General features: G+C 48.4%; 1 protein-coding gene across 1 annotated transcript in view; it reads left to right on the forward strand.

The window, feature by feature from the left end:
- Nucleotides 1-15,012, forward strand: part of SLC23A1 (solute carrier family 23 member 1) — a 53,862-nt gene that overhangs the window by 21,013 nt on the left and 17,837 nt on the right. Inside the window, exons 2-6 of the mRNA XM_048509055.1 lie at nucleotides 4,188-4,310; nucleotides 6,725-6,882; nucleotides 7,979-8,067; nucleotides 10,172-10,239; nucleotides 12,086-12,267. Of these exons, the coding sequence (XP_048365012.1) occupies nucleotides 4,188-4,310; nucleotides 6,725-6,882; nucleotides 7,979-8,067; nucleotides 10,172-10,239; nucleotides 12,086-12,267 (620 nt within the window). The remainder of the gene's footprint in view (nucleotides 1-4,187; nucleotides 4,311-6,724; nucleotides 6,883-7,978; nucleotides 8,068-10,171; nucleotides 10,240-12,085; nucleotides 12,268-15,012) is intronic.

Below are 15,012 nucleotides of genomic sequence, written 5' to 3' on the forward strand. Positions count from 1 at the left end.
CTGCGCATAGCTGATCCTCCTCCTCTGCCCCGGCGCCGCCCGGGCCATCGATGCAATAAAGGCCACGAGCCGGCAGCCATCAGGGCGCAGCCAGCACCACCATCGTGAAGGAAACACCCATCGGAAGCTCCCCGCCAGTATCTGGAGCTCACTCATGGAGGGGTGTCTGTTCAAGGGCCTGGTGGACACCGGCGCTGATGTGACCAGCTATCAGAGCAGCCGAAAGTGGGCCTGACCAGTGGCCAACCGAGACCTGTCCGCATTATCTGGGGGGTGGGGGGAAAACAAACCGCGATCGGAGCTGGCCGCCATTTCACGGTCCACAGCCCAGGGCTCGAGCGGCAGCCTGCGAGTCCATTTCCCATCATTCTGGACATCCATACAATCCCTGGGGAAGGGACCCTATGAGCTGTGGTCAAAACGAATTCTGGGGTCTGGGATGGATAAAGCCCACCGCTACTGATTATTGATCCTAATTGTGCCTTCTGTTCTCATTTTCGAACTTCCGCATGGTTCTATTTCCCCCTTTTTTCCCTTTCTCTTCCTTCTATCTTTCTAATTAGTGAAAGGCGGGAGGGCCACCTGGCTGACTGGTCCTCCCTGGACAGGGTCTGGGCTCATCCTGGTACCGCAGCACTGCCAGGACAGGCCCTGCCAAGGGGTTGTTGCAAACACAGGACCACTAAGGATCTGGGGTGGTGGTGGTTTTGCCAAAGCGTGGCAGTTGTATGGAATTCAGCTTGCAGGCCCTGGCGCTTCAACCTGCCGGTTCTTAAGGGAGCTGGGTCTCCAAGTGGGCAGTATCTCCCCAAGATAATTCGATTACATAATTTTGCACCACTCCAGCCTCCCAGCGCACCACCGTAAAGTCACGGTAAGTGCAATCCCCACTCGCGAAGAAAAAAACTCCTCCCCTTTGTGTGTGGAAATCCACCCCTATTGCCTAATCGCCTTACCTCCTGATGTATTCGCCACCCCCAAAAGCGCTCCTAAAGTCCCTTTTGTGTTGGGTAAATTAGCATGCATACCCACAATTTGTAGGGTCCGCCTCTCCTTCCCTTGAGGCTCGGACCCTCGACTTGGCGCTAACCCTGTATGACGCTCTGAAGAAGCTTCCATTGGGGTCAGCTTCTACCCTCTGCCCTCCCTGTCAAACAATTTAAAGAAAGAGGGAGTAGGACGACCCTCAACAGAGCGATTAAAAAAAAAGCAACCCCCACGCAGGCTGCAAGATAAGCCCCTCGTGATATAGTCTTCTTATACCAAACACTAAAATCCAACAAAACTTGATCTTGACCTCCCGCCATCGGCTCTCCAAGCCTGGCAGGACCCGGCCCCCTCCTATAACCTGGGATGGGGGTGTGTTTCAGTCCTTCTTCCTACAGATCTCCTGCGGATCCCGACTCGCCATGATAGGCCAGCCCATGGAATGGCGCCAGGAGGAAACCAACCCCATCCCAGAGATGGAACGCATCTCTCTGGAGGATCCCGCCCAGCAGCCTCAACGGAAACGCCGCCACCGACGCCCAGACGGTCCAAGGACCCGGATGACCTGGGGGAATGTCAAGGCGACCGCCAGCCAAGCTCAAGAGCTGCTGCGCCAGCAAGGCCACCCCGAGACGCCCGAGAATCTCTGTGCCGCCCTCTTTGCAATCATCACTGCCAACTCGGCGGCCACCATCCTTTGCCTGCTCTGCTGCCTCCTGCCTGTGGCAGTCGGCCACCCCCTGACGAGCTTTGACCAAACCAACATCTGGAAGCAATTTGCTGCCGCTGCCAAAGTTTCGTCCTTCTGCCTGGGCCAGTACCTAGGAGTCGGGAGCCTGCTAAGCTCCTGCCTGCTCCCTGTTTGCAAAGCCCCTGGAGACTTCCTAGCGGAGTCTGGTTTAAGCCCCTTTATGAATGCTTCATCCATCAAGTACTCTATGAGCGCTGACTGGGGACCCGTCGTCCAAACCCTCCCGGCCGGCGCTCTCTCCCTTGTCACCAAGACTGTCGCCAATCACAAGTCCAATACTTGCGCCCGCATTGCCGGGCGCGGCAAGACGAGAGACCGACTCCGGGCCCATTCACCCGGCTCGGCCAACTGGAACTGCACGCTGCGACGGGAGGACATTCCCCGTAATGGAAATGTCTTGCTCCCCAAGGGTTGGTTCTGGACTCTGCGGGGAGAGAACTTTCAACTACATCCCTGCTCAGCTTTCTGCCGGGACTCTCTGTTGCCTTTAGCCGCCTCACCATCGCCCTGCCTCAGGCTCCACCCCAGGAGCCCGGACGCCGTCGCCGCCGCTCCACTCTGCCCCTCGACCCCTCTTGCCGGAGCGACGCGGTTGCCCTCTCCTAAGCCGGAGTTCGCCTCCCTCACGTGACTTCTCTAGTGGGAGTCCCCGACTCGCTTCTACAATGCTAAGACTATTGGCCGGCTGGCCTGTGCCCTTGCGAAGTCCATCAACTCTACCTCCATTGCTCTGGATGCTCTGGCCTCCGAGCAGCAGGAGCTTCGTCAAGCCGACTTTAGATAATCGTACGCTATTGATTATTTGTTGTTATTGCATCACCAAGGTTGTGAGAATGTGCATGATATGTGTTGTTTTAATCTTTCTGATAATTCCCATTTGATTCATATGAAAGTGCGTGAACTGCAAGATGTTGTATCTAATCTGAAGTATGACGTTTTGCCCCACTGGTGGTCAGCCCTCTGGAGCTGGCTACCGGGGGGATGGTTGAGTGTTATTGTACAGCTCTGCATTGGCTTGTTTGTGTGCCTCATCGTCGGATCTTGCTTCATTCAATGTGTATCTAATATTGCCTGTAACATGTGTAAGAAACCTCTCGACTTTCCCTTGCATCGCAAACAAGTTCTCATGTTGCACAAGCAGCTCGGCCAGCTTGGCCAAACGGCGGAGGAGACGAGCGTCCCTTTAAATCACCCCCTAACATTTTGGCCTCCCTTCTAAATGTAAAAAAGGAGGAGATGTAGGGATGCACTGCTGATCCAGCAGCACCGTAAGTAGAGTGCTGGAACACCGGTGCTCCTACGGTCTTCTGGTCGCACCGCTCCCCCGCCCCTCACCCCCCAATGAGTCATGGGTCATGAACTACCTGGCTCACAACCACCGGGTGTCCCAGACAAAGGGACAATGGTCTTGCCCCCAGGTGAGGATTAGGCCTAGACGCTGATGCTCCTCTCCGCACGTAGCAGCCAGGTGAGATCATGCATCACATGATGATCTCTCAGTCTCCCGCTCTCCCGCTCTCCCGGAATCCCCCCCCGTTCCGCCCTTCTACACGCCCCCGCTAGAATCATAATAAAAGGTGCCAGGAACCAGCACGCGGGAGAGTCGCTAGGAACACGGACACCCGCGCTCCCGCTGCTGGCGCTCTCCACCAGATGTTATCACCGCGTCTCGTCTCGTTCTTGCGCTGACCTCGCGGCCCGACTACACCAGATCTCCGGGAATTTGCCAATCTGGAAAAAACAAAAAGGCTAATGAAGAAGAAGAAGAGTTTGGATGTATATCCCCCCTTTCTCTCCTGTAAGGAGACTCAAAGAGGCTTACAATCTCCTTTCCCTTCCCCCCTCACAACAAACACCCTGTGAGGTGGGTGGGGCTGAGAGAGCTCCAAAGAACTGTGACTAGCCCAAGGTCACCCAGCTGGTATGTGTTGCACAGGCTAATCTAGTTCACCAGATAAGCCTCCACAGCTCAAGTGGCAGAGCAGGGAATCAAACCTGGTTCTTCAGATTAGAATGCACCTGTTCTTAACCACTACACCGCACTGGCTCTCATGGGGATACCGCTTTTCCTGAGGCTGCCGTTTACAAGTAGAATTGGATGTGAATGTAGCCATTCATCTCAACTACCTGACAGCTAGCCCTTATGGAACCATGCTACCTTCATATGCTTGCCAACCTCCAGGTACAGCCTGGAGAACCCCTGTAATTCCAACGGATCTCCATGTTCCAGAGATCAGTTATGGAGAAAATGGCTGCTTTGGAGGGTGGACCCTTTGGCATTAACACAGAGAGGTCCTTCCCTCCCCCAAATCTATCCTCCTCAGGCTTCACCCTACCCCCCCACAACCCTTCAGGCATTTCCCAGCCAGGAGTTGAAAATCCTATTCAGAGCACAGACTCATCTTCCTGCACGCCATGCCTTGCCACTAAAGTCTCTCTTTGTTTTCAGCAAAAGGCAGCAGATGGGAATCATGCAGGGCCAGACGCATCCCAAGAACAGAAGGGTTTTGATATGATCTATTCGATTGAAGATGTGCCACCGTGGTATCTCTGTATCCTACTGGGATTTCAGGTAACAAACTCATCCAGCTCCATCTGTGGCTAGGCTTTTGGGATTTGGCCAAAGCAACTCAGCTGTTCCTATGATCTCCTCGGCTTGATCAACCAGCTAATCTTCATGTTGCCTCTTTCTGTAACCACCCTGACAGAGGCACCCTCTGCAAGCACTCAGGTTTCGTTGCCTGACATTTCTCCTAGCAGCCCCATTGTTAAAAAACGGTCAAGGAGTGGCTTTACTGGAAAAGGGAACATATGCTTCTTGTAGACATTGTATTGCTTACAATGATAAAATAATCTCCATTGTTGATTGATGATAACTGACAGTGTAACCTTATGGAGAGTTACTCCATTCGGCTTTCGAGTGGATTAACTGCATAGGATTTCATTTGCAACCTTACACCATTTACTTTCCCCCCTGTGCTTTCATTTATTTATTTCAAATGCATTGGAAACATTCTGTTATAATGAAATGAACAAAATGCTATACTCTTAAATCCTGCCTCATTCTTTTTATTTATTGCTTTTTTTTTGGTGTGACGGATTGCTTCAGTCTAATTGTGGTAAGCTGCTGAGGGGAAGGTGAAAAGATGGAAAGGCATAAGTGTGTTTTTGCAATAAATAAAAATCCCAATAGCATCTTGAAGTCCCAACTGCAGTTTCATGAATCCCCCACCCCACCCCCTGGCAACTCTTCACATTGGACACAGGTATCAGGGGTCTTAACCATCACTGCCCACTAGGAAACATTTCCATTTTTTTGGCATGCACCCTGGCTGTCACCAGGTATGTCACATGACACTAAACCCATGGTGCCAAGCTCCAGGAAGTGGCTGGAGATCTCCCGTTACGACAACAGATCGCCAGGCAACAGAGATCAGTTCATCTGGAGAAAACAGTCACTTTGGCTCATTCCGCACATGCAGAATAATGCACTTTCAAACTGCTTTCAGTGCTCTTTGAGGCTGTGCGGAATGGCAAAATCCACTTGCAAACAGTTGTGAAAGTGGTTTGAAAACGCATTATTTTGCGTGTGCAGAAGGGGCCTTTGAAAGGTGGTCTCTGTAGTACTTTACCTCATGAGTGTTTGGCTTAAAACACTATAAACTATATGTTCATATCATGAGGAAGAGGAGTAGTAGTAGTTTGGATTTATACCCTACCTTTCTCTCCTGTAAGGAGACTCAAGGTGGCTTACAAGCTCCTTTCCCTTCCTCTCCCCACAACAGACACCTGTGAAGAAGTTGTTCTGGTTACAGTATCAGGCAGATTCACACTAACCTGACAAGGTCTTTGATCTCCACACAGGAAGCCCAAAGGCTTTGATTAAATTACACAAAGGAAGCTAGTGGCCAAAACAGTTTTAGATCAGAAGAGGTTGATTTACAAGGGGGCCAGGAAACGGAGTTTACCTGCAAAGCAAGGGAGGGAACAAAGGAAAATTCTGATCCAGGCTGAGCAGGAGAAAGCAGATCCTGATCCCAGGTCTGAAACAAAACCTGCCTGGAATGATTCTATTAGCTGAGAAACCTCTGTATTAGAACATGTCTTATTTTCTGTTTTTCGATAAAATCTTTGGAAAACTCAGCAGTTTTGAGTATCTGGAAAAAAGAACCCAGGATTTATAAGACAGGTGTGGATCCCCAAATTCCTGGTCTTATGACACACCAGTATTTTGAAGGCAAACAAAATGTGCATCTGGAAAATCTGCTGTGCCCAATATAAACATGGGAAAACATGGACATTTACCACCAATGTGTTATAATGTATGGTGGCAGAAAGTGCCGTCACCACAGCCGGTGACCCCATAGAGTTTTCAAGGCAGTGGTTTGGAATTGCCTGACTCTGCGTAGTAAATCCTGGACTTTCTTTGTGGTCTACCATCCAAGTACTAACTAAAGCCAATCCTGCTTAACTTCCAAGACCTGCCGGTATCCAAGTAGCCTGGACCATCCCGTCAGGGTATTATAATGCATAAGGTTTATTTAATTGAGAAATGATTTCTCTGCGTTATTTGCTTACATAATCATGTGGTTTCTGTTTAAGACAGGGGCCTGCAAACTTTTTGAGCCAGAGGGCACTGTTGACATTCTGACACTCAAAATGGCTGCCATAAAATGGCTTCTACAGGAAGTGGAAAATAGCTTACCTTCAGTCATGCAGTGAAGATCTTTGTGCTGTGGTAGCAGCTACTGCCAAAGCAATTTTTTAAAAAAATGTCCACGGACAACTGAATCTCCAGTGGCCAATCAGAAACCTTGCTGGGGAAAAGCTCCGTCTTGCCCCTCTTTTCTGAAATGTTTGGCAAGCAACAGGAAAGATGTCAGCCGGTGGCATGGTGCCCATAGAGATAATCGTTGGTGACCACTGGTTTAGAGAATGCATCTAACAATGTGCTATTTTGCCCCCACCCTCCAATTGTTTTTCCAGCATTATTTGACATGTTTCAGCGGCACCATAGCAGTGCCCTTCCTCCTGGCAGAATCTTTGTGTGTCGGAAAGGACCAGTATACTGTCAGCCAGCTCATTGGTACCATCTTTAGCTGTGTGGGAATCACTACTCTAATCCAAACCACGGTGGGAATCAGGTAGGTTATCCTCACTTTACACCTTTGTGACTGTATTGTTTATTTATTGGATTTAATCTGCCGTCCCTCCCCTTCCAGCATTTAAAAGGAGAAAGGAATAATGGCGTGATTGTCTTCAACCTTTCCAGACCCGGGGCCCACTTTTAATCACCCAGGTGGTAGTGTGGGAGCCTCATTATCTGCCGTAGTCTTAAAAGGGTACAACAATGCCAGGGATTGTATTACAAGAATGGGGAACAGGAAGCACAAGTCAAGTGCCAGTGGGTACACTTTACTGCAAAACAAAGGGACACAGTCATGGAGGAATCTTCTTTGCTGAATAACCTATCTTTGTTATGTTCCTGTTCCTCTCAGCACATGTGAGGTACAGAACCCATTGTCTCTCCAGATGTGCAGGAGGTCCTTCAAAACAAAGCAGGGGAGGGTGTGTGTATGTTTGTGTGAAATGATGGCTCTACAGTGACTCATAACCCAGTGGATGGCACTCTGAGGGCAATTCCGCACACGAGTAAAATAGGTTCGACCCAGTTCCCTGAGAAGGGTACTAACCTAGGTCGAAGCCATTGTTGTTCCCCACTGCAACCAGCTTGATCCCAGCTCGGAGGGCGGAATCATCCTGTGCCTCTTCGCCGCTCCGTTCCGATTGGCTACTGTTCTATGGCCATGTTCCGTCTATCCCTACACACGTTATTATAAAAAAAACCTGCCACAGGAATGGAGGGACGAAGGTGCCGTTTTTTGATTGGCCAGCTGTACGCATGCCCGAAACAGCTGGGATTGGCTGAATGGGGGACTCCTGGCACCAGAGATTCCGCACTTTACTGGAATCGAGCTGAGTTCGAGCGTGGTTCCCTGAAAAAGTAGCAGTTCCCAACTGGAGTTGGAAATTTGACCATTACACGAGGCAAAGCTGGTACAAAACCACGTCGATCCCAGTGGTTGTTCAGAGCACTTAGGTCGAACGCAACTCGAACTTAGGTCGATAACGCAAGTGCGGAATCGACCTGAGACTCACCTGGATATCCCAGCTCACGGGTTGAAATCATTGTAGCAGCAAATCGTAGTCAATAAACCTCTTTCTCTTTTGGCCACTCAGACTTCCTCTGTTTCAAGCCAGTGCTTTAGCATTCCTGGTTCCTGCCAAATCTATCCTGGCTCTCGAAAAATGGAAATGTCCCCCTGAAGGTAATTCAGACTCGCTTATCCTGCAAGATGGTGGGTGATGGAACATCATCCTCTCCTCAGACCTTGCTCTCTGCTGCTGCCTGCAGGGGTGAGGCAAGTTGTGACCAGAGACAGGGCTTTTTCAATGGTGGTGCCCAGTGGTGGGATCCAAAAATTTTAGTAACAGGTTTCCATGGTGGTGGGATTCAAACAGTGGCGTAGCGCCAATGGGGATGGGCGGGGCACAACAGGGGCGTGGCCGGGCATTCCGGGGGCGGGGCATTAATAATTTCTCTGTTACTGTAAAAAACTCTTACTGTAAAAAAAAGTTCCTAATTTCCAGCTGGTATCTTTCTGTCCATAATTTAAACTCATTATAGCAAGTCCTAGCGTCTACTGCCAACAGAAACAACCACTTCTCCTCTAATTGACTGCCTGTCCAAATACTTAATACTTCCTAAATACTTAATTTTGTTTCCTAGGAAATCAAAAGAAGGATACTTTCTCTTAAAACAAGGAACTTTACCATATTTCTAAAACATGTTTTTAAAACAGCCCAACAGGGAGAATTATCCCGTTTTCTACCTTCGCTAACCAGCCACATAGGAAACAACAGGACTTTATGATTTTTGGACCTAATGGAATTTCTAACGGAAAAGCAGACCCAGTTAGTAACCCCCTCTCGGCACACAGAAATAATTAGTAACCCACTCTCGGGAACTGGTGAGAACCTGCTGGATCCCACCTCTGGTGGTGCCTCCTTGCCTTCCACTTTAAGGCTTGCCCAGTGTGTATTTTCTTTTCCTTTTGGTGCCAAAGCAAAACATTCCTTTTTAAACTGAGGGGTTCTATCTTTTCAAGTTTTGTTCCCCTTCTAGCCATTGGACTGTTTTATTAATACAACTTTAGCTTGTCCAGTGCTGTTTTATGCTGTTTTATGTCCCTTGTCTTTCTTTTTTAAAATGCTTGTTTTTACGCTGTGGCTTTTGCTGTATTATTTTGGTTTGTGAGCCTCTTGTGCACCTCTTTGAATATGTTCTATCATTTTTAATTAGTTAGCTCAGGGTGGCTATTTGCACAGATTTTTCCACATATATGTTACATGCTTCTGTACCTTTGCTTGTTTGCAGTGTTTCCTATCACATTTTTCTTTTGAATATTGTGAATGTAACCATATAGAAGGGTGGTCATCTTTAACACTTTACTATGTACTGAGAATTTTGTCGTGCATCTGTACTTGTTTAGAAATCCAGGGAAGCAAAACAAAGACAAAATTCTCCACACCACTGGGTTACAGATGACATATGTCTAGCAGTTTCTTCTGAGGACACCATTGGCAAAATTGTGCACGCACAACGAAATTTACAGCAGCATTCCTCGATGCACACAATTTCAGACTCATGCCCCATCCTCACTTTCCCCTTCCTCCACCCATCCCTACACAGCCCCAAACACATCAACACGAAGCCACGGAGTTCAGCATAGCCACAGCTCTAGAGCAGAAGCTGTCTCTAAGCCTCTTTGTCCTAGTTTTTATAGACCTGTATTGTCTGCCAGATGGTAACAGTTCAAAAAGAGAGTGTGCTGGATGGGACAGGTCTCTCAGAATATTTTGGGCTTTCTTTAGGCTTTGGGAATTATAGAGTTCTTCCAAGGAGGGGAGAGGGCAGCCGATAATCCTCTGTGCAGTAGTGATCACCCTTTGGAGCTCCCTCCTATCTTCCACTGTGCAACTGGAGAACCATACACAGATGCAGTAGGTTAAGACACTCTCTATAGACACCAGGAGTTTTCCATTCAGTTGTTGTTTCCTTAAAAGTCTCAGATAGTAAAGTCTTTGCTGGGCCTTCTTAACCACCGCGGCAGTCTGTACGCCCCAGGTCAAGTCCTCTTTAATCATAACGCCCAGAAATTTAAATCCTTACACTTCTGGGCTTATGAAATCTCGTTATTGAGAAATAAAGGAACCCGTTAACTAAAATGATCAATACTTCCTTGGCTCCTTCCCCCAGACTTCAGATTACTGAAGGATTCTCTCTGTGCCCCTATCAAGCACGTTGCTTAATGTTGTTCCTCCATGTTTCCTGCTCCTTTATATATTTGCCTTTCTTGCTTTATTATGCAGAGGAAGTCTATGGAAACTGGACGTTACCCCTTCAAACCTCTCACATCTGGCAACCAAGGTTGAGAGAGGTAAGTTGAACCAAAACTCTAGCCCAGTGGTGGTGAACCTTTGGCACTCCAGATGTTATGGACTACAATTCCCATCAGCCCCTGCCAGCATGGCCAATTGGAGTGCCGAAGGTTCGCCACCACAGCTCTAGCCTGTCATCAGTTTCCCCCAACTGGCCAGCTCTCATGCCTGTCAGTCGGATGACAGCTGTTAGGAACTAATTTCCCAAACACCTCAGGATCCCAGTGGGGGGAGGGGGAAGAGAATGGACTTCAGCCTCTCCCCTCACCACCCCAATAGTTTTCCCAACTTGAAATAGCCTGGGGGCTCATTATTTACCCCCAACAAAGCAAATGACACCAATTTCTAAGGACATTAGGCTGGCAAAAACAGCGTGTATGTCTGAGTAGGAGGGTGAAGAAACTGATGTCTGACAGAAGGGAATGGAGTCAGGTTGAGGGAACCCAGACAACCCAACTCAAGAAAAAAGGTGCATCTGGTTTGGCCCTTAGTACAACACCTTTCTTCCGTGGAAGGGCTTTGAAATTAATCCCATCATGGTATAGGCACGGAATTATGTGAAACTGAAATGGAAAATCCATGTATATTTCCCAGGGAAAGTCTTTGGACAGAAGCTGGAAGGAATTCTCTATACCCATCTGAGATCTTCCCAGCTAAGTGCTCTGTCATTTCCCTTTGCTGAGTAAAATTTCCGTAGGTTTTCCTCCTTGTAAACATGGACATTTCGAGGAAACAAACTCAAGATCTAATTTGTATTTCTTCTCTGTCACCCAAATGGGGTTTTAAACATCCAGGAAAATGTACAAATTAAGTGTGCACGTGAAGTGCTGACAAGTTGCTTATGTATGACTTATGGTGACCCCATAGAGTTTTGAAGGCAAGAGGCATTCGGAGGTGGTTTGCCATTTTCTGCCTCTGCACCATGCCTCTGGTATTTCTTAGAGGTTACCCACCCAAATACTAACCAAGATCACCCCGTTTAGCTTCTAATATCTGATGAGATCAAGTAGCTTGGGGCTACCCAGGTCAGGACAGTTTTGTGTAATAGACCCTAAATACAGAAGGTCAGATTCAAAAGTACTACCATTGTAACCTCCAGGTGGGGCCCAAAGATCTTCTGGAATTACAGCTGATTTCCAGGTGGCAGAAATCAGTCCGTCTGGAGAAAAAGGTTGCTCTGGAGGGTGGACTGTATAACATTATAAACATGCTGAGGACATTATACCACACCGAGAGCCGGTGTAGTGTAGTAATTAAGACCAGATGCACTCTAATCAGGAGATTCCCCGCTCTGCCACTTGAGCTGTGGAGTCTTATCTGGGGAACTAGATTAGCTTGTGCACACCAGCACATGCCAGCTGGGTGACCTTGGGCTAGTCATAGTTCTTTGGATCTCTCTCAGCCCCACCCACTTCACAGGGTGTTTGTTGTGGGGGGGAGGGGAAAGGAGTTTGTAGGCCCCTTTGAGTTGCCTTACAGGAGAGAAAGGGGGGGGGGGATAAAAATCCAACTCTTCTTCTTCTTCATGTTTATCTGCCAAATCTCCCCGAATTTCCCAGCCCAGTGTTGGCAACCCTAACACAGTGGGAGGCAAAGCAAGGGTTGGCAATAGGATAAGGGAATTGGTAAAAATCACACTCTCCTCTTGCATTAACAGAAGTTCCATCGTACCAGTGGAGTAGCTGTTTTGGCAGCAGAACTTCCACTTTGGAGCCAATGGAAAATGCTGTCTTCCTCCTGACCGTTATTCCCACCCCTGAAATGTAACTTTATTAGACTTGTTTAACTTCCTGTTTTCTGTGCCTGTCCGTTTCATTCTATTTCCCCCTCCCGATTCTTCCACAGATCCAAGGAGCCATCATTGTTTCTAGCACGGTGGAAGTGGTGATTGGACTGGTAGGCCTCCCTGGGGCACTGCTCAGCTACATTGGACCTCTGACAGTCACACCCACGGTCTCCTTAATAGGTCTCTCCGTGTTCCACGCTGCGGGGGACAGAGCCGGATCGCATTGGGGCATAGCAGCGCTGTAGGTCGCCTGTTTTTCTGTACAGTTCCATTTCTCTATTCTGAAATCTATACTGCAGACTTGGTGCAAGGGGGGAAAGATCCCACCCTGCGAAATTAAAGTCACAGAGGAGCAAATTGCAGAGATGGAAACTGGCCGGTTACCCAGATACACTCTCAAGCATCTCACCCTACAGGCCCGAGCGATTCAAACAAAGCAGCAAGTACAACTATAGATCGTTGGATTTCTGCCCCCTAGTTGCAGATATTTTGAAAGAAGAACCCTTTTCAGTTGTCTGGTTTTGGGCAGAGGTGGGATCCAGCAGGTTCCCACCAGTTCCCGAGAGTGGGTTACTAATTATTTGTGTGTGCCGAGAGGGGGTTACTAATTGGGTCTGCTTTTCCGTTAGATATTCCATTAGGTCCAAAAATCATCAAGTCCTGTTGTTTCCTATGTGGCTGGTTAGCGAAGGTAGAAAACGGGAGAATTCTCCCTGTTGGGCTGTTTTAAAAACATGTTTTAGAAATATGGTAAAGTTCCTTGTTTCAGGAAAGTGTCCTTCTTTTGATTTCTAGAAACAAAATGAAGTATTTGACAGTATTAAGTTATTTGACAGGCAGTCAATTAGAGGAGAAGTGGTTGTTTCTGTTGGCAGTAGACGATAAGACTTGCTATAATGAGTTTAAATTATGGACAGAAAGATACCAGCTGGAAATTAGGAACTTTTTTTTTGCAGTAAGAGTTTTTTACAGTAACAGAGAAATTATTAACGCCCCGCCCCTGGAATGCCCGGCCACGCCCCCGTCGTGCCCTGCCCAGCCCCATTGGCGCTACGCCACAGTTTGAATCCCACCACCATGGGAACCTGTTACTAAAAGTTTTGGATCCCACCACTGGTTTTGGGGTTTCAACTGGGTATAGGGCTGCCAGCTTCCAGTTGGTAAATAGCTAACTCCAGAGATTACATCTCCAGATTACAGAGATCATTTTGACTGGAGAAAATGGCCACTTTGGAAAGTGGACACTATGTCGTTATACCCCATTGAAGCCCCTCCCCTCCCTAAACTCTGCCCTCCTCAGACTCCGCCCCCCGAATCACCAGGAATTTCCCAGCCTGGATCTGGCAACCGTAACTGGTTAGAACATGAGTGCATGTGCTAACTATCCCATATGAACAGGACAAATGCACTGATTTGTATTCCCTGAAAAATCTAGCGAGATGCTTATGTGTACTAAAGCTGCATGAGCACAGAAAAAAATTGTGTTGCCTTATCCACACAAAATGGCCCCCACGTGTACTAGGTGAGTTGTGGGTAATGCTTGCGTCCATCGCACGCAGTTTGTGTGTCATAATCAACCACCTGAAAAGGGCTGAGGTTGACAGGAATAGGAATGGGAATAATTAATCATTCCTGGGGCATAGAGTGTGTGTGTGTGTGTGTGTGTGTGTGTGTGTGTGTGTGTGTGTGTGTGTGTGTGTGTGTGTGTGTGTGTGTGTGTGATAGTTCATATGAAAGAAACCACGGAGGCAGTAATGTGCTGGAAAGAAAAGCAAAACTGTTTTCAGAAGCAGACTGACAGCAGTGTAAACAAATCAGACTTTGACTGGGCAGAGAATGCTGCTGCAGGGAGGAGACGGGGCTCCTGCCCCCATCAGGGGTGTACTGCCTATGGGGACATGAGGTGTCACATGTCCCCGGGTGCACGCTATCTAATCACGTGAGGGGGGCGCAGGGACCAGGTTGTGCTTGCTGGCTCCAGGCGGAAGACCTGGGCGCTTTGCCGGCTCCAGGTGATAGACCTGGGCACTGTTGCAGGCTCCAGACGGTAGACCTGGGTTCCTCATTGGCTTCGGGCAGTAGACGGTAGATCTGGGGCAGGGTTTTTTTTTCAGATTTTGCCCTGGGCTCCATTTCCCCTAGATACGCCTCTGGCCCCCACCCTATATAGTACTATTTTTTTTGTAGTGGGGAAAGTAATTTGCTTTTTGTGCTGCTCCACGTACACAGCTAACTCCACATGGAGCAGAAAAGAGGGAGAAATACCTTCCCATTGTTTTAACATAGAAAAACACCAGGAGAGCCTAAACTCCTCGTCCCATGGAGTTGCCAGCATCCAGGGGGGTAGCTGGAAATCTTCAGGAATTCTAACTGATCCCCAGCTACAGAGATCAGTTCCCCCGGTGAAAATGGCTGTTTTGCTGAAGTCCCTCCCTTCCCAGAACCCCCCTCCTCAGGCTCCACCCCCAAAGATCTCAAGGAATTTCCCAACCCTGAGCTGGCAACCCCACACTGCAGCTTTCTGTACCCAGTCAGGCTTTGCTTTATTTTTAAACTTATGTTCCCTGAATCTGCTGTGAGGCTGTGGGGAGACAGAGTCCAGGTTTCCCAGGTCCAACTCTTTTAAGAGCCAGCATGGTGTAGTGGTTAAGGGCCAGTGTGGTGTAGTGGTTAAGGGCTAGTGTGGTGTATTGGTTAAGGGCCAGTGTGGTGTAGTGGTTAAGGGCCAGTGTGGTGTAGTGGTTAAGGGCTAGTGTGGTGTATTGGTTAAGAGCAAGTGCTCTCTAATCTGGAGAACTGAGTTTGATTCCACGCTCCACCACTTGAACGGTGGAAACTTATCTGGTGAACCAGATTAGCTTGTGCACTCCAACACATGCCAGCTGGGTGACCTTGGGCTCAGAGGCATATTTGCCTAGGGAAATGGGGTATCCCACGTTCCCGGGCGCCCCCCATTTGGTCACATGGGGGGCACAAAAATTTCAGG

This window comes from Sphaerodactylus townsendi, linkage group LG01 (assembly GCF_021028975.2).
Source record: "Sphaerodactylus townsendi isolate TG3544 linkage group LG01, MPM_Stown_v2.3, whole genome shotgun sequence".
NCBI lineage: Eukaryota > Metazoa > Chordata > Lepidosauria > Squamata > Sphaerodactylidae > Sphaerodactylus > Sphaerodactylus townsendi.